Source organism: Syngnathus acus, chromosome 10, assembly GCF_901709675.1.
Source record: "Syngnathus acus chromosome 10, fSynAcu1.2, whole genome shotgun sequence".
Classification (NCBI taxonomy): Eukaryota; Metazoa; Chordata; class Actinopteri; order Syngnathiformes; family Syngnathidae; genus Syngnathus; species Syngnathus acus.
The window spans coordinates 16,702,011-16,728,910 of NC_051095.1; the positions used below are offsets into that span (position 1 = coordinate 16,702,011).

General features: G+C 42.3%; 1 protein-coding gene across 1 annotated transcript in view; it reads right to left on the bottom strand.

Annotated features, from left to right (window-relative positions):
• LOC119128582 (protein diaphanous homolog 1-like) overlaps positions 1–26,900 on the bottom strand; it is a 70,459-nt gene that overhangs the window by 19,147 nt on the left and 24,412 nt on the right. Inside the window, 1 exon segment of the mRNA XM_037261098.1 lies at positions 26,838–26,846. Coding sequence (XP_037116993.1) covers positions 26,838–26,846 — 9 coding nt within the window.

The window sequence follows — 26,900 nt, forward strand, 5'->3', positions numbered from 1 at the left end:
ACCAGCTAATTACAAGGCGGGAAGATAGAGAGAGCAGAGGAGAAGGATGGAGAACTAGAGTGCAAGGAGGGGAAGGAAATCAAATCAAAGAGCAGGAGGAAAATAAAGTAGGGAGGGGGCAGCAGATACAGAAAACTTCGTTTAAAGGACAAAGATGATGAGGAAGTGACCTTGAGTGATTTACAAGCGGCCAGGCCACAAGCAGAGTAAACAAAAACACAAAGCCGGCACACAAAGTTTAACCTTGTCTGACTTCAAATGCGAGTGGGTGACTGACTAACAAAATGACTCACTGAGAGGAGGGGGGGGGGTGTTTAGTCGGGGACACAGTAGAGATGTTGTGGCACCCTGGTCGGCTGTGTGCCACTTTGCTTTTCTATTATTGAAGAGTCAACGTCCTTGATGCAGAGGCTTTCATAGCAGAGCGCTCCCTCTAGCGGGAGGAGAGTGAATAGCAACTGAAGCTTGGTTTATTTTGATAACTGATATTTGACTTTGCACCGGAGTGTAGTGACATGAATATGTTTGTATAAGAATGTGGTTGCCAAATAAGATTCCCATTTACATTTCTGACTATACTGAGAGGCAATGAGAACTCAGAAGCTTTCCCTTCTCCACCTACACACCAGTTTAAATGTGTGCAGTGAAAGAACCGATAACCTTCAAACTGAGGGCAAAAAATGAAATTAAACCGTGAGATGACCTGGAAGACATCGACCCCGTGAGAATCATTTTGCCCTGAACAAAAAGCATTAGGTGTTCCGAGCCTGTCAGCTGTCAAATTTAAAATATCACCACAAGGGAAAGAGAGCAGTGAATGAGAGAGCCACAAAAATTAGCCCACTTTTTCGATGCCAGGAGTATGGATTTATGTAAAGCAAACGAGATGAAAGGCGGACAGAGAAAAGTGGACAGTGTCATGCTATGGAGCTATGGAGGACAGTTAAAAGCCCGTTGTCGAACGGGGCGGACATGCTCATCCTCTGCTAATCCCTGACTTTCTGTGCTCTCGTCCCCAGCCATCCATCCCGTTAGCCGTCTTTATCTCTGCTTCAATGATGAGGACAAAGAAAAGCACTCACTCGTTTGCTACCTCCTTCTCTCATTCCCTCCTTCTTAGTCTCTCCAGGCAAAGGCTTCCAGGCCTGATTAGTAATTGTGACTTGACCGCATGGTGGAAGGATTGGCACTCACACGCAAACACACACGGGAGCGTGTACAGACACACCAATGCTTGCAAGTTGGTGTGCGTGTGTGCATGTGGCAAAGATGACAACAAGGGCCAGTTTTGCTTGGTCTAATTAATCCTTGAGCGAGCCCCCTAGCCACCGAAGGGACTGGAGAGGTGGAGGGAATTTTGCCCTTCATAATGTCAGCCATTGCTTGCAGGGATAAACACACAGACACTTGGAGAAACTGTATGTGTCCACAGGCATACAGATCAGGCTGATTTCTGGTGCTCGCCGTGATGTTTTTCTTCCAGGCAACATTGCTAATATGATCAAGCCTAGTAAAATGAAAGAGAAGCACTGGGAAGAAGGAAAGTTAAAGGGAAAAAAAGTGTTAGAGGAAGGAGAAACATGATGTATTATAAAATGGAACATTTGTGAGGGATAGATATTATTGTGCGGAAGATTGAGGAGCAAAAAGGTTCAGAGGCGAGGTAAAAGATGAGGTCAATAAAGCAGGAGTAATGAGTGGAAAGGAGATAGCTTGTCATGAATGTGATTTACACACTGAGTAGAGACGCACTCAATTCTGTATAATAGTTCTTCCCATGAACTACATTACAGACTTTTATTTACAACTTCCAATAAAAAAAAAGTGTTCCGAATCTGGAATCGCTATTGCACAGAGAACAATGTAGCCTTATTTGCATCGGTGAATCTCTGTCATTGCAAATGCCACTGGGAAAGCTCTGCAGGTGTTTGAACTACATCAATAATGCTGGATCATAGCCAAACTAAGTAGCTCGAGGGGCTGATAACCCTGATCTGACAACTTGCATCTCAATGTGGGACCCTGGGGAAAAGTGTTTCTCATCAAAGAGGTTCAGGTGTGCCGCAGGGTTTCCAGGTTATGAAATCAGTTTCACCCCATACCCAAGAGTGGCGGGGGGAAAAAAAAAAAAGCACCAAACCCCAAAATAAATTAAACAAGAGGATCAGATATTTAAAGAGGGAGACAAAAATGCAAATCCTCTCCGAGAACATCTGTCTGTTGCCCTCTCTCAGGAGTCGGCTGTGCTCGAGCTCGACAAAAAGATACACACGCCTGCACACAAAAACACAAACAAAGGCACACAATACAAGTACACACCTAATCCCACCATGCGCTTAGCGAGCCATCGGGGAACGTGTTGCCAATCAGACAGCTATGTGCGGGTGGGCAAATGAAAACAATCAAGGAACACACAATATGGCTCACAGGCTGGCGCAGGGAAGTGTGTGTGCTGGCGCATGCCTGAGTTCAGATTCATACACACGATGCCAACTAGACTTAGCAGAGTCAGAGAAAATGCAGTCCTACAGGGACTCTGTGACTGGGAGACTTTTTTACGTGATTGATGTCAGGAGTAGCACAGACACGGAAAAATGATTGCTTCATGTCCTCTCCATCAAATGCGTCAAGATTTTAATGACACGTGCTCAGAATTATTGTAGAACGGTTACCGCTATGACCAAGTAGGCCTACTATCCTGTACCTTTCTCACTCGGAGTAAATTACCTGATACATCAGGACGGCGTTCATCCTGGATATTGATGCTAATGCTAAAACAACAAAACACGACTAATATTCCTCTAACTTTACAGGGACAGTTTAGAAAAGACCCTTTCCTGTTCTTATTTTACTTGGTCTTGGCTTCCATAATGAGCTGGCTAATCATGGCTGTATGCTCAAGACAGCCGGAATCGCCAAACATTCCTCCTGGACACTTGATCAATGAACTCGTTGGTCAGCAAATATGATTGTACCCAAACAACAGCATAACAAACAAAAACAAAAAAAACAAAAAAACAAAAAAAACATTTCAGGGAGTAACCTGGAATAGGCTCTGCACGCCTGTGACCAAAAATAGATGGATGGAATTATATGACACACTTAGACACTTAAATAACAATTAGTATTCTACCAGATAATGTAATATTAGAATTGTTAGAAAGGTTCCAGGACTGGGTTTACAAAATTTATTTCAAACCTGAACAAAGTTCCCCTTCAATGTGAGCCTGATAATCAACCAGTTTATCCTGAGGTGTTTGCTTCGTTTAGTGCACAGGTAGACACAAGACACAGGGCATCATGGCTGCTTCATCAAAACAGCTCACAACGCCCTGAGCATCCCACAAATTCTCCTCTTTCTCAAAATCAAGGGGTCAACATGGTGACCTGTGTCACAGACGTGAATGACATTAAGATGGCTGTGAAGACGGAGCTGTGGAGGATCCTGGGAGAATCCTTCAAGGAGTGCATGGCTGAAGAGGCTAGAACACACTGACACCAGTCGAAGAACCTTTGAACATACCTCTTATTGCACCCTATGTCTCAATGTTGATATCTTAACACAATCCCAAACCAAATGGTGACAAGAATTACTCTTAAGAAGCCATGCTGTTGTTAAAACACTCCCGCCAAATTCTCCCCGTTACACTAAATGAATAATTTCTTTATTCCACCTGTTGTGTATGCTTAGCACTTGTGAGCAAGCATGTGGTGGTATGTCAAGATGGCTATCGCTCTGCTGACTGTCTTGTCTCTTCTCATGGCTCACTGAGTGCGTCAGCTTGCATTGGCCCACGTTCAGCAGCTAGTGAGAGATGGCAGCGCCATTAAAATTTAACTCACTATTTCTCCACTCACTGACAAGGGAGGCAGGAAGCGAGAGAGTGCGAGCAAGTGGCAGGAACAGAGCAAGCATCCAGACAAGGATATACTAGCATGTATGCCATCACACTCACACACGCTCACACACGCACACACACGCACACACACGCACACACACGCACACACACGCACACACACGCACACACAAACCAAATCGCTCCCTCTGAGTCTGTCAGATGTGATAGTGAGGGATGGGGCGCGACGGAGCGAAAGATCCTATACAGATGGAAAGTAAAGAAACAAGATGGAACAGATTACCACTCGGAAAGCCGCACACACCTGATGCATGGGCGGCTATGGAAATGAGTGACATCAATTCAGCAGTGGAAATGGAAAATGTGAGTGGGCCTCATAGCACATAAGTCTATTCTAACACCCCCCCCACTGCCACGCTCTAAAGCCACACTTTCTATAACTAGTACCCATCAGACTCAGCTTCTCACTTCTCCACAAGCAATCATTCTTTTGCTGTCCTTTCTAAATCCAACCTCCTTTCTGGTGAATACTTTTTGACACGTCACTTTTTCATTTCTTGGTGCTTCGTGTGCTGTCTGCCTGCATGTCTGTCCTCTCCTGCCGTTGCCGTCATTTCCTTGCCCATAAAGTGTGGGAAAGCGTGTGGCGCTCGGAGCCCTATGGGTTCTTAATTACCAATCAAGATGGAAAATGGCCATTTAACAAGGCCTTACATTTGCATTGCTTTGCATTTGTAAGGACCCTTGCTTTGAAACGCTCCTGCGTTCGTCCTCATCATCTCGTGCCTTATCTGATCCTTGCTACTTCAAATATTAATCTAAAGCCAATTACAACATCCAAGTCAATTTTTCAATTTTATCTGGACCGAAGATAAATAATAGCATAAAACAGACGCTTTTTCGGTCCTCAAAGGCCTAAAACTTGAATCAGACTCCTCACACATACACACGGACACAAACGCACGCAAACACACACCTAATCAGAGTCTGGTTGAATCAGTGGGCCTTAATCAGCAAGTGTTTGTGCAACTGCAATCAGACACGACTTAAAATTACACACACGCACGCACGCAAACACACACAGGAAGAAGGCAGCTATTTCTAGCGTACATTCCCCACGAAGGTGACTTTGGGCTGGCTGGAGTGGTAATTGGGAACACACACACACACACGTTTTTTTCTTCCTTATCCCTGCGCTCATGTCAAATTTTCTTGCCAGTTTCCTCACCACTTTGCTTGTACCTCCCACCCGCTCTACCCCTCCTCTTCTCCTTGGAAAGGCTCTGGACATGATTACATTCCTGACATGAGTGCGTGTGTGTGTGTGTGGGGGGGGGGGGGGGTCCAACAAATGATTGACTTGAAGAACAAAAGACTGACTACAGCTTTTGTATTGGATATAAAAAAATTAATCCACATCCATCATACCCCCCAAAAATGAATTAAATAAGAGATACATATGCATGTCTCCAAAAGGGAAATGTTGAAAGGTGGAATAAAAGTAAAGTACATCTGCCACCCTGATCTTTTTCTGTGGAGGAGCATGCAGAGCGTGCACTGGCCATCTCATTTCCTCTGACGAGTGACATTTGCCTCTTTTTCCCCATCTGTCTCCTCTCACACTGTTGCTGTGGTGATAAAATTAGCATTCCTTTCCTTCCGTCGCTCCCTCGACGGCTGGACAGGAGGTGAAGACCACGGGGACAGAAGAGAGGAGTGAGAGTGCATGAAAAAGCAAGACAAAAGAAGACATTATGAGGAAGAGAGGGGAAAAACATGGATAGACCGAAGACAGAGAAACAAGTGAAAAGGGTTTGACTGGCAGGTGAAGAAAGGAAGAGAAAAGAAAGATGCAATAAGGGGAAAGGGAAAAAGGAAAAAGAGGATGACAGGATATGGACTTGTGGAGAAAATAAATGGGGCGCAAGTAGTGGGTATGCTGTTATCACCATGACAACACCTCTATTGTTCCCGTCACTGTCCGGTTGCATGATGAACTCTGCTACTTGTGTAGAAGGAAAAAGCCCACACAGAAAAAGAAAAATGTGTTGCTAAAATAAACAGCAAAAGTGACAGTAAACTTCTACCTATCACTCAACCCACGAGGGCATCGAAGTAGAAATGTGTTTGATGCGGAAGATACACAATGTTTGGGACAGGCTGTAGAAAGAAAGAAAACATAGGGACAGGGAAGGGAGTTGAAATGAAAAGCAAAAAGTGACCTTTGAAAATACAAACTAATACAAAAATATGCTGAGAAATGAAAGAGGTGGAGATGAGACAGTGGGGGACAGACTGAATTAGATTATGCTGAGCAGAATGCGGCAAAAAGTCAAAGGCAGAAGAGTCATTATTAGAGGGAGTTCTTCATGGGGGAGAGCCAGTGAGGGGGTCAGGAGAGAAGTAGAGAGACAGCAGACTTAAGCAGACAAAGCAAGAGAATCTTAATCAGAAATCTGAAGAAGGGAATAATAAGGCTATCTGACAGCAAATGTCAGCTCAGGGAGAGGAAATGAAGAAACTGAGGGAGGGAGAAGTTGGTAAGTGGGGAGAATAGAAACAGAATGAGACAGGGGCACCGCCCACCAGGAAAGGAACACAATATGTCTGTTGATCAGATGCAACACACCGCTAGGGAGAACAAAAAAAATCCCGAGATCCCTCCTGGGAGGAATAGTAGCCTCAGGTCAGGTAGGTGAATCCTCAGATAAGGATGTACTGTGAACCTCTGTGCATGTGGACCAAAAGCATGAGGTGCCCGTTTTGAGAAATGTTGCCCTTGAGCCAACCTTGACTGAAGTTTCCCTCAAATTCAACTCTGCTCTTAATGCAAAACCACCACCATCTCTTTTTGTCACCAATCAATGTAGGGCTGCAGCTATCGACTATTTTTAGATTTGATTATTTTACAAATTATCCCAGCGACTAATCGTGTAAGAGAATAAAAATGCATTTGCTCAAGCACAAAATGTGCATCTGAGTGCATCCAGTCGGGGTCGCCACCCTTCGTTCTACAGCTGTATTACCTGTGACCTTGAATGTGTGTGCATGGTTTAAACGACAGGGCCTGGCACTTGGTCAATAAAGAAGTTGGTTGTGCGCTAAGGCTAGCGGCTGGCTGTTAACTAGCGAACCGTTTCCGTCGACGATATCTACTCTACTAGACATTTTACCTTGTGTCCATGATTACAGTTGTGCTATTGCATTAGCCAGATATGACTTTCAGTGAATAAAAATAAAAAATATTAAGTGTAATTTAAAGGGAGAAAAGATACCAAATTTGGGATATTTTCTGATATGAACACTTTCTGCCTCACGTGAACCTCAGCGAAGCTTCCAGGCAGAGATTTTGAAACAACTTTCTTTTGCGTTTGAATTATTCGCGTTATAGGATTAATCGTTGCAGCTCTATTTCATTGCGAGTGCATGATATTGCGGTACAACTCCAAACGTTTACAGAGGACTGCTGACGAGTGAAAAGCCAAAAAATAAAAGCCACATCTCATCAAGAGTTCTATGGTGACAGTGACCTATGACCTTTGTCTTAAATGTTTAAACATGCCACAGAGTTAAAAGGCCTGGCAAAAGCTACTAATTAATTAGCCATGATATGCATTAAGTTAGGGGGCAAGAGGAGTGTCAACCTTAATGAGGAAATCAAACTTTAATGAATTTAGTTCTTTTTCTTTTTTAAGTTAGCCTAGGGTCATCTGGGTGCTCATTGACATTCAAAGGCAGAAGTTACAGATGGTGCATCACATAAAATGGAACTATTTTAATATGATACTCAAGCGTAAACGTTAATAGTAAAAATCATTCAAAACTATAAATGAGAATTTGTTATTAAGCGGGTCTTTAAAGAGTGTTATTGTTTCTGACTGACACAAGACGATTCACTTCTGCTTGTGACAATTAACTTAAGAATGATACGGAGCTCAGACTACACAAATGTAGCTGGATTCGGACGCCACAGACACGTCACAGACAAACGTTCACTGTCGTAGCAGATTTTGGGAGTCATGAGTCGCCCCATTACCTCGTGTAGTGTGACAATCAATGACTGCCCATCTGAAGTCGAGGATGCTTCAGAATCACGACAAAGATACTCCGGCATGTCGGAATTTTGTTTTAAAATCCAAATGAGTCAATGTTTAAAAGAAAAAAAAGTTTGAACATTAAATATCATGTGAGTTTAGCATATTCAATTGAATATAAGTTGAAAAGAATTTGCAAGTCATGTATTCTGTTTTAATTTACATTTTACACAATGTTCCTACTTCACTGGAATTGGGGTTTTGCATTGCTTGCAGTTGGGACTCAGTCATTCAAACTACATTTAATCTCAATGATTGAGTTTTGTAGTGTACCCAGTATCACGAAAAGGACTGTAGTTAAAGTTCATCCAAAGTTGGTGAACTTCATATTTTTCATAAATGTTATTTGTGAGTCCCCACATGGGTTTGTTAATTTTTAGAAATTACTTACCAATTTTAAGTTTAAAATGGCTTGCTCTCTTTGACAACGCAATATTGATCTCACAAAAAACATGCCGCTTTTTTTTTTTTGCCTTGAAAGATTTAGAAAAACGAGGATTCCACTCAACGGTTGCAGACTATACTTTTATGTTGATTCCAGCAGTCAGCCTTTTGTTAAATGACCATACTGAGTTTGTGTAAGAACATTTTCAAAAGGTAAATATTTATATAATTAAATATTCCATTGTTTGTACATATGTGGACAAGAATGCAGTCTATCTTTGCGTTTGTCGGCATATTAAAGTCACCTTTAGAATGATGGGAATTCTAGGAAATTCTTGAAAAGGCTGTATGTCACATTTGAATGTGAATACAACTGAGAGCCATCATGCTTCACAGTGCTTCTAAAGGTCAAACATCTCATACCTAACATTTCATTTACTCAGAGTTTTATGTATAATAACTACATACATACATCTTTTGCATTCGCTGTGAAATAAAACTGACATTTTAGAATACACACACACACACACACACACACACACACACACACACACACACACACCACACACAACACACCACCACACACACACCCACACACACCCACACACACCACACCCACACACACACACACACACAACACCACACACACCACACACCCACACACACCACCACCAACACACACCACACACACACACCACACACACACACACCACACACACCCACACACACACACACACACACACACACACACACACATTGTGATATATATATATATATATTTATGTATATATTTATGTATATATTTATGTATATAGTATATATTTTTTTTTTTATTGGATAGAAAGGTTTGAGATCCACGCTTTCTTTGTTGTCTTTCATTTGATATCAAGAACGTGTAAATATCAAGAGCATCTTGAAGTCCTATATATAAACCTACCTATCGAGTGCATGAGAAGATGTAATCATCATAAAGTACAAACACAGATGGGAATCTTGACAAATATCCCCAGGGATGCTCACGGCATTCATCCCTGAACTTCATCTTTGGAAAAAGGTCAGAGCAAGACAGAGGTTATCCTTCTACTTAGAATGCTGCAACTGCATTTTCTCATAAACAGGTTTTACCACCGCACCTCCACCATGTTTCTCGCTAAGGACATCTTTCCAATCACTTGTTCTCTCCCTGCACTCGTCTCCCTCTCTTTAGACACGCACAGTGAGTAATGGCGGGAGCAAAGCATAGTGGCAGAGAGCTATAAAAGTGTAATTTGCTCCATTCTACTCAGGAAACCAAATTCACTTTCTGTTTTGCGTTGTAAGCAGTTAACCTTCAGAAGGCCGGCATTACGCACAATGCAAGCTCACATGCAATCAGAGGAAGAGCACTATAGATGTCATTGAGGGAAAAAGCACAAGTAAACACCATCTTTTGTCTTCAGAGCTCAAGACTTAAGACTTCTTTCTTTCTCCTCAGTAAATCTCTTAAATTCTGGTTTGTCTGTTCAACCCTTTCTTCTCTCTCTGCTTCAATCTTCCCCTCTCTTGTTTCCTTCCACCATTACTTTGTCACTTCCCATCCCTCACATCTGCACTCATTCTTCCCCTCTCAGAGTCATCAGGCCACCCTTACAGCAGTCTTTTCTTCCCATGTCCCTCTCCATTTCCACCACTGCACTCACAGGGAGCTAATAGCCTCGTCCTTTGTTCTTGGTGAACAGCGGGGAACAATGGTGGAGTGGGGCTCGTCGTTGTAGCAACTGCACGTGGCGAGAGCGAGAGAGAGTGGAGAGGCAGAGAAGGTGGCGGGGAGGGGTAAAAATGAAAGGCAAGAAGAGAGAGAGCAGAGACAGAGGGTATGCTGGTTGTTAGCTGGGCAGCAAGGAAGGAGCACCGGCTAATGACACTCGTTTCTATGCACACCGCAATTAAAGCCTGATGCACACAGCCACACGCGCGTACACATCAGCCACCAGAAGCGCACTACATCAGACAAAGTGGAGGTGGCAGGGAGCCAGAAGGGGGAGGCTTGGAATGTGGGGGAAAAACAACTAGGAACAACAAAAGGCATCATGCATCAATGTTTCCATTCTATCAAGTTCTATCAACTTGTAGCTCACAAAAAGCTTTCACCAAACACCAGTTACCTTGCAAGTGGGCTAATGATGTAAAACTATTTGCTACCTTCACAGTGAGTAAAACTGTTGACCAACTGCATAGTAACCGGCTGATCCCACTTGATATTCTTCCAAAATGTATTATTCATCATATCAAACATATTCTTACCCAACTACTTAGTAGTCTATTTCCCTCAGTCAAGATTACATTTCCATCGCCATTCATTTATTAAGGCTACCCAACCTGATCGAAGGGTGGGCGTTTTCCCCTTTCCTTGACTGTGGAAACATTTGGCGATTCCTTTTGAAAAAAGAACCTGTTTCTGCATGTTCTGAGCGTCTGGTTCTATTCCAGAATTTGTACTGAGTAGAATCCCCGTTGCCAAAAGAAGTTGCCATAGCTCAACTTCAATTTCTTATAGTTATGCCGTTGTTCTTTAAACTGCACATTAGTTGAGACATAATCACCAAGGTCTCTGCTGGTTACAGCAATAGATCAAAACTTCATTCCATCCAATGGAGCAAATTCTCATCAATGATCAATTTAGCAATGAATTCATTACAATGAGCCTTGCATATTGCTGACTCTTCCATGTGCTGTTTTTGTGCTCAGGCCAATCTACAAAAGAAGTCAGTTGGTGAAAGCCCCGTCAGTCCGTCACCAACAGACACTTGCTTTACAGGTGAACGCCGAAAAACTTAAAACTTAAAATACATTGACGCGCTAAGCACTGACAAAGGCGGGTTTTTGTCCATCACCGGAATCGCCGTGAACTGGGCTGTGTTGGCTGCTAGACACTCTCTATATTGACAGTTCAACAGCTGCAAAAACGTCAATTCACTACCGAAGTACTAGGTACACATTCTTGCTCCAACACTGCTCCTTTTTCGTCCTGGTGCCGGGCAGTAAAAGGAGCTGGCTGTGTTGTATATGTCTCGGTACCACAGACCACAATGATATTGTCTAACAATGTTCTTATTCCACTATGGGGTGATATGCTTAGATTCGCCTGGTCGTTTCATATGAACTGAACTAAAAACCGGGAAGGCAGGCTCATCTGCGACCGCCGTGAGCCGTGGCTACTTGAAGCAGAGCGAATCGGCAGCCATTCCCATCTAGGCTACGGGTCTGCACTTGGGGCAATGCAGGGAAGCAGGGCAGGGCTCCTCTCGCCTGATTGATTGTGAAGCGGCGTTCGGCGTAGCCCCGGGAGGCACCCGTGACCGCGAGGTGTGTTTGGAGAGTCGATGATCAAATTGTCGTGTCATTCACGTTGGTTCTCGATTTTATTTTTGATCAGGGGATTGAGAAGCAATTTGGGAAATGGATGAACGGATTAACGTACACCCCTTACGTAGTTCGGCACTACTAACATTTTGTGCACAGTACTTGGGCTTTCAAGCGCCACATTTCAGTCATGTGGGGCCAGTGACTTGGTTCTCAATGTATTTCTTGTGATGTGGTCACATGGTCAGAAGGGTTACGCAGCCAAACAGGTACATGTACAGATTGTTATCTTATATAGAAACATGACCGCGATGATGTCGAGGCAGTTTTAAAAATGGGATATGGTAAATATTATTATTCTATCGTTATTATAATTGTTATTTATTAGTTTCATTATTTTATTTATAATTTACATTTACAATACATAGTTTTAAAATCTGAACAAAGTGGGTTTCAACCAGCCTCCTGGAATAGATTGCTTACAACACTGAATATTCCACTATCTGCATGGTTGGATATCTATGAGGCTGTGCAATTTAATATTGATGTAAATTAGGATTACAAGCATTACGAGTGGATGCTCTACCCATTTATCTTTTCAGCCATCTTCTCTAATAAGGGGCCTCACAGTATGATGATTCTGTACAGGTTAAGACTTCACAGGTCACCCAAATCCATTCTGAGAAGGCACAAAAGACATGTTGAGTTGACATGTAAGCGGGTCAAAGCACGCTGCAAGGGAGAAGTGACTCTTCGCAAACACTCCTTCCCTGCTTCCTTTCCCCTTCACCCATGGCTTCACACTTCTCCATTAACACACATCTCAGGGTAACATGTGTTTCACGCAACGTGCCTGTCTATTGTATTATTCATGCAGTTTAATGCTTGGCCAGAGTGTATGCATGTAGGGAGATTGAACAGTGGCAATGTCTCGCAATGTGCGAAGACCAACTGACAAAAAAAACCTGTACACCACACGCTCACACATTACAAAGCAAAAGGCTGTTGCAAATGTGGCAACACACTCGCTAAAACCACAACGAAAGCATGGAAATTGTCACATGACCATGCACTCACAAACACACACACGCACACAGAGGCAGCCATGAGGAGTGAAAGGAGCCACATTAAACAGCCAAACTTGTTCTGTTTCACTTTCATAGCCTCAGTCCGTTTTCATAATGCATTAAAACCAAAGCTGAAAAGAGAGGGAGACATGGGGCACAGAGGAGATAGACTAGGGTGTGTATGAATGTGCATAAAGAGAGTAGGAAATGAAAAAGGAGAGCGGGAACAAGAACCATCCTCAAAGTAACCTAAAGCTTCTGGATGTGTGAAGGAGCGAGGAAACAAGATAAGGATGAAGGGAATGAAAGGAGTATGAAAAGCGGAGTTTGTCTTCGAGGCAAGATATGGGAATAGAAAGTGTCGGTAGGAGGCAGAACCAGATTGGAGAGACGACTAAAAGAAGATGGGATGCGATGATAAAAAGTACCAGATAGGAAGGATGATTTACAGAACTTTTATTGTGTGCGTGATGAAAGCATGTATGCAAGTTTCTTTGTGTATGCTTGTGTACTTGCCCCTGGCATTTAAGTGTGTGTGTGTGTGGTGTGTGTGTGTGTGGTGTGTGTGTGTGTGTGTGTGTGTGTGTGTGTGTGTGTGCGTGTGTGCGTGAGGGGGGCCAGAAGGTTCTCTGTTTCAGCACCAGCAGGCTGGTGAGTGTTCAAGGCCAAACTGCCTGGAGGAAGCGATGCCCTTGTTCACAAATGTTTTACTTTTTCCGCAACAACAAATACCGTCATGTATTTCAAATAATACAATATTGTGAATTTTAAACTGTCACCTGGAGATTATAATGACATACTGACATAAGAAAAACATGTTAATAAATTAACGAAATACATCCAGCCTGACTTATGAATTTGTTATTTTTGCCTTTCATATCGCAAGGGCAATCACTGGCAGAGCAGCACTTTTCCAAAGCAGCACCAAATAATACACCTCAGAAAACATTTGCAAAAAGTAAAAAGTAGTCAATAAGAATCATATATTGTTCACTGAGAAAACACAAAGTATTCTGTTGACAAAAAATAATTTAAAAAAGGCTCACAATCCTTATACTACACACACACCAATTATCGATTCAACCCCAATTACCAGATGAATTAATGGAGAGGGACAAACCAACAATACTATCATATTAGGCACCTTTTTAAGTGGCTATTGATGATATTTTTGCAAATACATTGAATAAATAATAGAAGTTGAATGATTTTAAGTTCCAATGAAGGCACGACCCAAATATCAAACATTCTCATTTACCGTCCATTATTTAAAAAAAATAGACTGATAAGAAGAAAAACAAAGCTTATTACAATCGTTATGGATTGTGGTATGGCTTTTGCAGACACAAGTCAAGCCACTACCCATGCCTAATTATCTTGAATGATTAATTAAGTATCTGCCCTGACTAATAAGCTTAGAAAATAAAGAAAAAAAACAGTTCAATAAGGACTAAAATGTCTTCCACAGAAAAGTGGGGTGACTTGCGCATCAAAACAAGGCTGCCAGTAGTGCCAGGGGAAATAGGGAGCAGCACAGAGAAGGAAATGTACAAGGGAAAAAAAAGACATTGGAGGCAGGCTACTAAAAGGAGACTAATAAACAAAGCTTCAACTAGTAGATTGATGGATAATATTGTCTAAGTGTGGTGGTGGACCCAGAATGAAAATTGGAAACCCACTGCTGCTCAAATGAATGTTTTGTAGCTCATTATATGAGAAAATGGAGGAGAGAGTTGAGAGGCAGCCTTGTATATTTGTGTGTTTAAAAGCCTGATGACTGAAAGAGGGGGACACTGCTATAAACCACTGAGTGCTCCATGAGCCACATAGTGAAAATGTAATCAGCCATGAATGGAAACAATATCAAATATCAACATACCTCACTGCTTCTGGACAAACTGGTGCACAAAAAGCATCTCAGCTTGAGAACTCCCGTATGAACATAAACAAATTTATTTCCCCCCCCCTGTTGTAAATCCCTCTCCATTCAAAGCCTTTGTATTCGAGTATGGACACGGTAGAGCATAAATGAGCAGCTAAATAAATGGAGCAGTGGAAAAGAAATACACGACTTGAAAGATTCAACTCTAGGACAAAAGGAAGCCACTCTTTGTTCTGCTTCATACTGGGGCTGTCAAGATTTGTCGACTAATCACGACAACGTCGACGATTAATATAATCAAAATTAATTGGAGTCGTCAACGAGTCGTTTATTAATGCATTTATTTATTAGGATTTTGATTTTTCTCTGCAAAATGCCTCGTCTATCGCTCCTCTCGCTGGGTGTAGCAGGCATACTAATGATCTGGAATGACTAATGAAGTATCTGCTCTGACTAATACGCTTAGAAATCAAAAGAAAAAAACTGTTCAATAAGGGCTGAAATGTCTTCCACAAAAAAGTGGGGTGACTTGCACATGCCTATTCGAAACAAGGCTGCCGGAAGTGCCAGAGGAAATGAGGAGCAGCAAGGGCAGCAGTAAAAAGAAAAGAGGTAGGGGGAGGGGGGGGGGAACATTTTGCAATGTGGTTTATAAAATCTAAAAACCTTGATTTAAGAAATAATCATTGTTCCCCCTCTACTGAGATGGATGATGTACCTGCATGTTTAACATTTAAAATTGTAAAATATTTCTGTTATCATTGCCTTGATATACAAATCAATCTGTAATCACAGTTTTGCCTTGAATACATCAATCAGACTTCAGCAGTTATACTAAATATATTACTCCCAGGTTGTCGGGCAAACCAAAGCAACCCAAGATAAGCAAAGTAAACCAAAGTCTGCATTTAAGACAATGGCTACAGTTACACGGACACAATTTATTTAATCAGATCAGAGTTCGGATGAAAATCATGACAGGATACACTCCACGTTTCATGGACACTAAAAATATTGATCTGATTAGGACTTGTGTGTTCATGCATCACACAAATCATTCTGACATGCACAGATGGCAAAATATACCGGAAATAGCAGTACAAGAAGAAGCTGTAGTGACTTCTGTGTCAACAAAACGTCGCTCTGTCTATTCCTACTTTAAATGTTAGCGTTACGCTGTTACATCGAGTTAATACTTCCTAATGGAGCTGCAATATATCATTCGGGAGGACAACTCTTGCACCCGCTACGTCTTTTGCTCGCTGATTCTACAAGCTTGTTGGAATTACAGAAATGCTTATACTGACGTCACGGACGTGCACGGTAAAGGCGGTTTGTTCCGAACTGTTGGAAGAAGTGTTTTTATGCATGCTGATCGGATAATCAATTGACATAAACCACCCCTAAAAATTTTAATCGGAACGGGCTTGATCGGGGCAAAATATTCCAAATAGGGTGTGTACATGAAGCATTTTTATTCTGATCAGGCTTTTAATCCGATTAAATGCGTCCATGTGAACATAGCTAATGTGATTCACGCTTTGAATTTGACTCAAAGTAAACCAACAGAGACATCAGAAGCAAAGCGGGCAAATGTTACAAAAAATGTCATCATGAAACAACACGTGGCTAGTGATATCTGATGCTGAACAGTAGCATGAGAGATAATGCGATATGTTGCCAGAAATATATTTTGCCCCACAAGCCCAAGGTAAGGTTACACCAAAGCAAACATAACCCCCTCTGCCACTGCACTCATTGGAACCGGTGTGCGTTGACTTCCACCAATTCCCCAAAATGTAATAGAAAACGAAGGGCCCAGTCGTATGGAGGCAAATCAATAGTGTGATCCTTTTTCGATTAGCTCCACAGCTCCGATTAAAGTACAAGAAAAGGAACAGAGGGCATGAAGAATGAGAAAGCAATAAAGTCAGACAAATCCTGGAAATTGCTTTTCATTTTTGTGAATAAAGTTTTGCACATGAACACACTCTCAAACACAGAATGCGTGTGCGCAAAAGCGCATGTGTATGAACGGATCAAGTACCAATAACATTACACTCCTTAATTCCTAATTAATCCTCCTAAACTGGATTACAGAACAGAGCATGACAAGGCCAGGATTCACCCAGATGACTGTGTGAGTGTGCGTGAGCGCACGCACGTGTATAAGGACATGTGTTTCTGATTTTCTCCCCTGTCCTCACTAACATCATTTTGGAAAATGAAAGCTTGCACACTCGAGAACTTAATTGAGACAAAATCACTTTTTCAACAACGCCTTCTTAGTCGCACACTACCACAGATACCCAAATCCCTAGGTCATAGGTTTTGAAGAGTCCCCAAAATCTCATAGTAAGCGTCAAGAAGACCTCATTAAGTCCAGTCATTAGATGACAAATTTTAAGTGAAAACTCAGCAGGACTAGATGGTTACTCACAACACACAGTGGCGATTACCAGAAATTTAAGAACCATCATTCCTAAAAAGTGACAACGGCGTCATGATGATGAATCCGCTACAACGATGAGCAACCACCCTTGGTTAAAATGTCAGCTAACGATTCCAGAAATGTGACTGTGAGATGAATTTGTCGCAACTATGAACACGGCTAAATACTGAAGTATATTGTCGAGTGATACGACTACTCGTACTATCAGTATTAGTAGCAAATATACTTAAAGAAGAGTAGGTTGAAAACAGACTAGAATTTGATGCATGCATTGGTTTGCAAGGGGACATCACAAAGGGGAAGATGGAATGAGTTGGGAAAAATTAACAGGCTTTCATGCACGTTATGCCTCGTTGGAGCACCACAGGGCTGCTTGATGCCTTTAAGTGCCATGAAGTATTAAGCAGCCAATCTCTAAGGACTCCTATTGGCTGAGAGTGTGTGCGCGTGCACATGTTGCCTGACCATTAACTGTGTACAGTTAAGTACCAAGACCTAAATAACCTATTTGGAGAGCGGGGGTTGAGTGGAGTGGTGGCAAACAACAAGAGGGGGAAATAATGCTTTTCAGTGCCGTTGTCAAGCTCTTAGACAATAAAAGCATACAAGCACCAATGGAAAGGTCAAAAAGCAAAGCATTCGGCTAGCCTGACTGTAGTGCCCTACATAAGTATTGTCCAACAATAGTAGCAAACAAGAGGGACTCGGTTATTGTGGTGTCCAACATATATTTGTGTTTATTTCTGATAGTACGCCAATTTAAGACCTACTGCTACAGGCAAGAAAACGAAATGAGAAAAACACATTTTAATCAGCCAGCTCAAAGGTATCTTCCTTGATTTAACAAATTACACTAAATACATAAACCTTACAAATTACATTGCTCAAACAACTAAGTGAACGCAGCAGGTTTATATAGACTGAACCCGCAAAGTCAGTTCGAGATCTGCAGATTTACCTATTAATTTTTTTTAATACAACAATAAATGCAAATCCACCGTTTGTTTGTTTTTCACCATTATTAAATGCCTTTTTAACCTTTGCAATGTGGGTTAGCCACCAAGTGTAACACTTTCAAGCCACTTACATTTGTGGACGAATCAGTTTTCAGAATCAGAAGACAGCAATCGGCATTGACTCATTGGAGAGCCGCTCGTCGCAAATTGGGCTTTGTGCGTGGTAATCACCTTTGGCCATAGAATTCATATTTCAAATGGGTTGTCTAGTATTGTCTGTGAAATGCACCTTTTTTCTTCTTCTTGGGCATAGGCTCTTGTGTTGACTTCTCACTGGGCCTTTTCTCCATTGCAAATTAACTTTCCAAATCCATCTGTTTGACTCATTTTGCAAGCTTGTGGATTTGATATTCGCGTCACACGACCGAAACAAGTTGACATGTGCAGCTCCACCCAGCAGTAAAGTTCAGCTAAGTTTGTAGAAATAACATCAGAAATTGATATAGCAGCACAATAACCTCACCAATGATCTCAAAAAAGTATAGCTATTCGGTATAGCTATTTATCGTAACAAAACCCTTCTTTTGTCCTGGGGCAAGCTCACCCAAGAGAAGTGGGTTGAAAAGGAAAATCTGATTTAAAAAAAGAATCACACGATAAATCAAATAGACGTGGTATTAATCTAAGTAGGGAGGCAATTACTTGAGCTTCAATACTTTGAACACAACACAAGTCCGGAAATGGGCAGTCACATTGTCTTCCCAATGAAACACAGAAGTAGCAGTTCTCCAAAGTCCAGCACACCGAACAAAAAGAACAAAACAATTTTGAAAAAAAAAAAGCTCTGTTAAAGTTAACTGCAATTTTCAAGATCAGTGAAGCTTTCGCGCCCCGCTGAACTGCTATCACTCCAAAGCCAACCCCCACAGTTTCAAACTTATAACTTGTTTCCCAGGATGACAAATTAGGCATGTCCGTCTTCCACTAGTGGTCCCCCAATGCCTCGCTACCGTCACCCTGACTCGTCAGTCTCAGTTTCACCCTGCATTTAATCTGCTAGGTTACAGTGATGAGCACTTGGGGAACTGATAAAATGAGGATGAAGGAAGGGCAGAATTTTATATAATTAAAAAAAAAAAAAAAAGGGAGTGGTGGGTGTGTGACTGAGAAACGGCCATGCATTATTGAACATACAGAGTGAAGTTTTACGGGGATAGATGTGAAAGCGCGTTTAGGGAAAACCTTTTCCCTTCAGCCTCCTCACCTACCTCCTTCCTTCATTACGGTACATGCCTACTCCTCCATTCCCTTCGCTTTCCCCATGAGGCCAGCCGCATATCTTATTCAGAGGGGAGGTTAAAAATTCAAAGCTGGGAGTGAGTAGGGAGCAGAGCGTGGGGAGGGACGCTACCTGAAACTGGTCAAAATATGAGAAGGTCTGAAGGGAGTTTTGTGAAGTATTAATCTAGAGAGCGCCCTCCTTTGATTATGCATGCACGTGTGTGGCAAGGGGTGGGTGGTGATTGCAGCGGGGGAGTACGATGATGACAGGGGTGGGCGATGAGTAGGAAGAGTGTGTGGAAGTACACATCCATACAGGGCAGAATGGTGAAACATTAAGGTGCCTTCTGGGCAAAGCAGAACCTACATCTCACATAACATGACATATGCAGATAGCGCGTAATAGAACAAGGCTTCGTATCCAAATCCAGCCACATACACACCCAACTGAGCTGTCACAGACACAACAGAATAGCAATCATAAAATGTGTGCATTCAAGTAAAACACTGGCTCAATGCACAACACAAGAACTCCGGCGCAGGCGAACACCAGGGAATGGTAAAATGCCATAAGCAGAATGTAGCAGATTAAGGGCAGAAAGTGGAGCATGGCCTCGTGTAAATGCCACTGGGTTACCCATATTTGCACTGCAGGGGCTACAAAACAAGAAACTACACCGCAATTTGCCGTCACTGGTAAACCAAAATCTTGCAGTGGCTATGAATATGGAACCAAAAATATGGAGAAGTTGTGCAGTCTAGTGTCGCTAACTCCAAATGAGTAGCTGAGAACTACTATTCACCAAATTGACCAGTGATTGCTCTGCATCTTTAAGATTATGGTATTTATCAAGAGTTTGGGTATCAAACAGCCTTGATACTTTTGGGTACTGTGGAGCTATGTCCTACATATATGTAAGACTCCTAAATCTCCTTCCCCATGGGTGTAGGTGGGTGTCAGGGGGTGGTGGGGGGGGGGGGGGCGGTTGGGGGGGGGGGCTTGAAGAAGGAGTGAGGGTTCTGCACCCTGCATCTGATACATATGGCATTTACGGATAAAAGTACAAGGTCATGTTGAGCAATCCTGAATGTGCATTCAGCACTATTTCTAAGCCTCCGTTCTCAGGGATGGGTGTGCTGGGATACTAGGCAAATGGTGATGGCACTAAAATAGAGCAGCAATGCCACTGTTGTTTTATTTGCAATTTTAAATAATCTTCAGCCGGAAGGCTACAGCGTTGTTGGTATTTTGAGAAGAAAGTGAGATACGACCGGTGCCATCATCTAGAAGAGCGAGCATTCTAATCATACCGATGGCTTAGCTTTCTTTGATACGCCATGAATATCAAAATGAAAACACCTCTACCTTGACAAACACTCAGTGCCTCATAGATGCAGCAAAGCAATCATAGAAAAAAGCATGCATAATAAAAAGAGAGTGGGAGGAATAAGAAAACGTTGCTAGGACCAAAAGAACGCAACGTGAAAGACGAGTGGGCGGAAGGAGGTATGTATGGATTTCTTCCTTCAGACTCTCATGTCCTACCATCCTACATGTTTTTTTTCTCTTCATAGAATTAAGATTGAATACACAGAACAGCAAACAAGTCCGATATTTAGCATCGGTAACAAGATTTTGTGCTCATCACTCATTGCCTCAATGTAACGCATACATGCAGATTACAAAATACACAGACACGTACGCTCTTAACTGCAGTTAGACTGTCATGTTGTGGAATACATTTAATGCTAATGGATGTTGCAGATTTGAAAACTGGTTGGCTGACTGACCGGCTGTCTACTGTAGAAGAGAAGGAGTAGTGAAGAGAAGAAAGTCTCTTCTAATTCAAAAACATAATCTCCAAGGAGGAGGAACAAAAACAGCAAGGGGGATTAGGAACAAAGCGGTGATGCTGCAGCAGGAGCAAACTTTGTTTGACTGCATGTAAAACAGTCGAGATGTAACGAGGGTGTCAAGAGAACGACTGGGACAAAAATTGCTTGTTTGTTCGTGTTGGTATCTGTATGTGCTTATATGTGTATGCACATGCGTGTGCTTGCGCTGTATATGTGAGCGGGTGACTGTGTGGGCACACAGATGTGTTTCAACCTGATAAGGCCTGATGAATGAGCAGCGCTTTGTGGTTCTTCCTCAATCATAACGAGATGGTGAGCAGGAGAGCGCTCACAATTGCGACACCAAGAATACACAGAGGCTTAGAGATCGGGCAAAGCCAATCTAATAATGCACCACTACTGATCAGGGGGCTTAAGCAGTATACTTGGGATTTAAACTTGAGCACTAGCGCACCCAAGATTGTGAGTGATGTGAGTCACCCCGCTCACTCTTTGTTTGAACTTCTGCCCTCTGGGAGGCGGTACAGGAGCCTGCGCTCCCGCACCACCAGACTTTCCAACAGCTTCGTACTCCAGGCTGTTAGGATCCTGAACTCGCTCCCCCTTTCAGCGTAGCGTCCTGTTCTTGCTGTATGCTCACTGGCTTGGTTTTGCCCCTCATATTCAATGGGTTATTGGTCTGTTTTTATTCATCGCTCGTTTTATTTTATTTATTATTTATTTCTTCTTGTTTTTGTTTTGTGTCGCCTACTTGTATGTCTCGTCACCGTGGGATGGAGGAAACGGAATTTCGGTTTCTTTGTGTGTCTTGACATATGAAGGGATTGACAATAAAGCTGACTTTGACTTTGACTTTGACTTTGACACACAAACACCTCGATGGGTACACAAACCCATAAGGCGCCTGATAAACCACAAACCTTTCATCACCATCCCAACGCCTGCAACTGAAAATCCAGTTGTTGGAAATACTGTCGTCATTGCAGATACCAGCACCCATGAATTTCCAAGAAGAAATGCCAAAACGGATCAGCTAAAATCAATATGATTGATTTTGCTTAAGGAGAGTGGACAATAATAAGGACCAGCAAACTGTGACTTTCATACTTTTAGGCAATGGATACACGAACTATGATTAAATGGGGGAGGACACAAAATGGAAGGTGTTATGTTGGGGTGTGGATATGTTGTTCCTGTGTTGGAAGAGTTCAGAATAAAGATACAATAACAATGAAAAATAAAATAAGGTCAAGGAAGATTTTTAAACCGTTAGTGAATTCTCAGAGCACAGCACTGCTTCAACATCAACAATGGTAGTTAGAGAATAAGAAATGATATGCAAACTAAGGGGATAAGTAAAAAAAGATCACAGAGAAAGTCAAGTGCAGTATATTTTCCCAGCTATTGCATTTGCGACCTTTGGATTAACCTGTTTCTTTCTTCTGTTCCAGCCTGAATGCCTCATGATTTATTCACAAGGTCTTCCACTTAGTGTTGTTTTTGGCGGCTTGTTTTAGTCTCATCTTTGTCACAAGCTTTTATTTTAGTTTCATACTCGTTTTAGTCGAGTCAGGTTTTAGTCAAGTAAAAGTCTGAGCATTTTACTCTTATTTCAATTAAAGTTAGAATTGTCGATGACTATTTTAGTCTAGTTTTAGTCAAAGATAACTGATGACATTTTAGCAGAGGTGGCAAATTCAGGTCCTGATGGCCACACCTCTTCCCCAGTCAACTATTATCTTTGAGCGTGACACAGCCATCAACTGCTGCCACCCCTCCCTTCATCCCACGCTTGTTGACAATTACCGAACACGCCCCCCTCGGCCATTATGTTTCGGCGCTTGACGACTGCCGACCACCATCATGTCTCCCCCCAGCACATTCTTTTTCTTCTGATCCAGGTACTATCGTGATCGAGATTGAGGAAAATTAAACGCCGGGGATTCGCACATTTTGTGACATTTCAGTTATCTAAAATACATAAATATGTCAGGACTAAAACAAATGGAAAACATTATTTGGCAATCAAACTGACCAAAGATCCCTCCCCCGGGTGATCAGTATGAATCGCACATTGCATTTGTTGCACTTAAAAAGAAGACCATCAAGAAGGAATGGAGTTTGCTTAATGTCTTTAATTAGCAGTGATCTTCTTGGACCAAGAGTACCATTCAGCCCACTAACAGTTCAGAGTCTACAAATGCTAATTATTTTAAGAAGACGCTGTAATGATCTAATCAACACCACCAGGCTAGGCTATACTTGTCCATACCGCCTTGACCTTTAATATGCTGCATCTCTCATCCCCTTAACAGATTGGTCTAAACCCCCCAATAAGCCAAAGGCAAACATGTGCACCTGCAATCAGACAAGGGCCCTTACTTATCAATTACTGCCTCGTTGATGTGAAAAATGAATCGGGCAGACTTGAAAGGAAAACCAAGTAGGCTACACGAAACACAAGACCAGGAATTTGAGGTTTTTTTTTTATTTTGGGACACGGGGAGATCAAAAGGCTTATTATAATTGTTTTGCAAATGTGGTTTAGCTGAGCCGCCTACTCTGTTGAACAAAGCACACAAACATGCAGACCCCCTCCACCGATAACCATTGCATTCTTCTGTAATAAACCCATTTGGGTAGCAAAGGGGAAGAGTAAATTACAGGATTATACATTACACAGTAGGACGCTGTCATCGCACGTGAAACCATATAGTATGAAACCTCGTTCGAGTTGCGATATTCTGCCAGTGAGAGGAAAAATTAGGTCACCTTACTGCAACAGACCACAGAAATGTAGTAATTAAGACAGAGACAACGAGAAAGAAAAGAGCGTACAGGCTGGAGAATTGGGATATGAAAATGATCCTCCCATTATGAGGATTAATAATCTCTAACATGCTCCTGGCCCTTTTCTCTGCTTTTGTCTCCCGAGTCCAACTAATCACCAACATTTCTGCAGCCCAGCCATCGTCTTGTTCAGTGTTTTGCTTTTCTACCACTTTCTTTTGCGCATGTTCTGTTGGTAAGAGTGATGTCTGAGGTCCAGACTTCAAAAGGTAACAGCTATGTAACGCAAATAGGGAATAGAAAACCACACACTGGAATAAACTGTCCTATTTCTTTTCTCCGATATAACTAATGACTATAACTGCCATTATAAAAGGCGGAGAACAGAGTAGAATAGAAAATAGAAAATGCAAAAAATCCCAAACATGGGGATTTTAATTCAAGGTTTTCGATACATAATAGTTTACTCCAACCTTGCAGCCACATGTACTAATGTGAGCTGGGCTGTTTATCAAGACATAGAATCACACCAGGTGTCTGATTACAGGCCAAAACACCCACAAAGCGCAGAGGAAAATATTGTTTACCAAAGTCACACAAAGTACAAGTACAAAGAAGCAACCTGCATGAAGTCTGCAATTATGTCTGAGAATGTTCGAGACCACCCGATGAAGAGCATAGTCGTTTGCGTTTGTTATTTCCCCAAACCTCACTCAGTTTAATGACAAAGAACAAAACACATATTGCTAATAATGCCTGAGCGCCATCCTTGAATGAGCGGAAAACACCGGGAGATGATCTGTGAGAGTGTGTGCATATGTAAAGTCAACAGCGGCAGCTTAATGAGATCAGACATATTAATAGAATTTAAATGAAGAATTAAACCAACAGAATAGCGCACATAACTTGCGCAACGTTTAGGAAGTGCTTGATGATGGATTCTCTCTAGATGCTCAGAGAAAAATTACACACGCACCATATAATGGATGCTCTGTGCCTCTGAGGAGTTTAAGTGTTGCAAACCAGACCTAAGAGGCTGTCAACATTTTGCTCTTGTCAAGAGTGCGTGTGCGTGTGTGTGCACGTGTCTGTTAATAGTACGATAATTTGGATAAATCAGAGCAGGACTAAATATATTCTTGGCCCTTTTCCAACATACTTGTTGGTACTCCAAATACGTTGAGCAAATATACGTACATCCTATGTGGTATAGCACTGTATGTCTATCAAGACCTCTGCAGATGGTGGACATGACTGTCACCATCCCATCGCTGCCCTTCCAAAAGGTTTAAAGTCCATAAGTCATAACCCTGCACCGAACACAGTATTCCCCAGCATGCATGCTGTCTGCGTGGGAGTGTGAGCTGTTCGCCTGGTGATGGAAAGAACGAAGGGTCGGTAAAGGTGAGTGATGGCTTGGTGTAGTGCCTGTCTGCCTTTGCGGCATAATGAGGAAAGGGAAGTGCGAGAGCAGGAGAAAGGGCACCAAGGAAGGGATCAAGAGGAATGAAGCTGGGTTCCCAAAGGTGAGGGATACAGAGAATAAGCAGGTCGAGGAAGAATGCATTAAACCTTGGAATGTACATTTAAGTAAGACAAGGATATATGGGGGGTGAAGGGTCACTCTGCATAACTGGAGCTCTTTGCTTATAGGGCCACACAAATATGTACACCAATAAAATGTGGGTTGAAATATATTTGCACTCAAAGCACATTCTACAGAAAGATGTTTACACAATCGCTTCAATAAAACCTCCAGACGTTTTCAAAGGCAGACACACAAATTCAGAAAGTAATAAGGCAAAAGGACAGATACAAAGCTTGTTCGCATTTCTCCTGTTCATAATAGACTTTTTTTCCCCCCTCTTTCTATTGCAAGAGCATTCAAATGTGGCACTGTTGACATTGACATTCCCTGGGGAAACAACAAACTGACTGAACGCATCCTGAACCCATCCGTAAGTATTATAAGATTCTTGGTTCCAACAAAAGTTCCAGTTTTCTGACCTCTTAGACCGTAGAATGCCAACACCGTGCACACGCGCACAAAGACAGACAGGTGGGGGCTTATGAAAAGGGCACAGTGTCTTTATAGTCAGCTCTCAGAAAAGGTTATTAGACATCATCTGGAATAGGCGGCTGTCTTGGCCTATAAAAATGGAAGTGATGCTATGTGGGTCATGGAAATGGGAGTGGGCGGTATTATCAAATTAAGGTGTGACAGGGGAACGTTAAGAGTTGCCGTACAGGTGAATGTAGTTTGGACAGCTGCCAATTGTGACATTTTAACTGACATTAGGTGATACGATTGGCCATGTGTGCAGGTGTCCATTTGTTTATTCATGGTGTGTGTGTGTGTGTGTGTGTGTCTATAGTAGATGAAGGTCAGATAAATGCCAACAAAAACAGCATCACGTACACGCAGTGGCCGTGAGCTGATAGTGTTTTCATTATGATATGAATATGGAGGAGTTAGAGCAGAAGGCTAAGTGACACTGTGAAAAAGGTGATGCTATTAGACAGGTGTGCTTGTGTGAGTGGGGAGCCCTGTGTCAGCGCTTTGTGCCAGGACAGCAGGTGGCATGAAGGGCATCGGCGACCTTCTCCTCATCTCTCATTTCACCTTCAGTCCAGAGTCAGTCTTTCCCCTGAATTCCAAATTTATCTGATCTATCACAAGTCATTGAGAGGATGATCCCATAAGCAGGCACGTTGCGTATGACTTTTATATGAACTAATGCGGGGTATTGTTTTGACAGGCTGTTCAAGACCTATGCAAATTTGTGTTGTGTGTCCTCTAAGCAGAGGAGAATAGTGAGATAGGCTGAGGATGAGGTTGGAAATGATATGAGCACCTGGTTCCGACTATTCTTACCTTTAGTAGCTGATGAAAGAAGAGCAGCAGGAGGATTCGAATGGACGCATTGTGTCAGAGGGG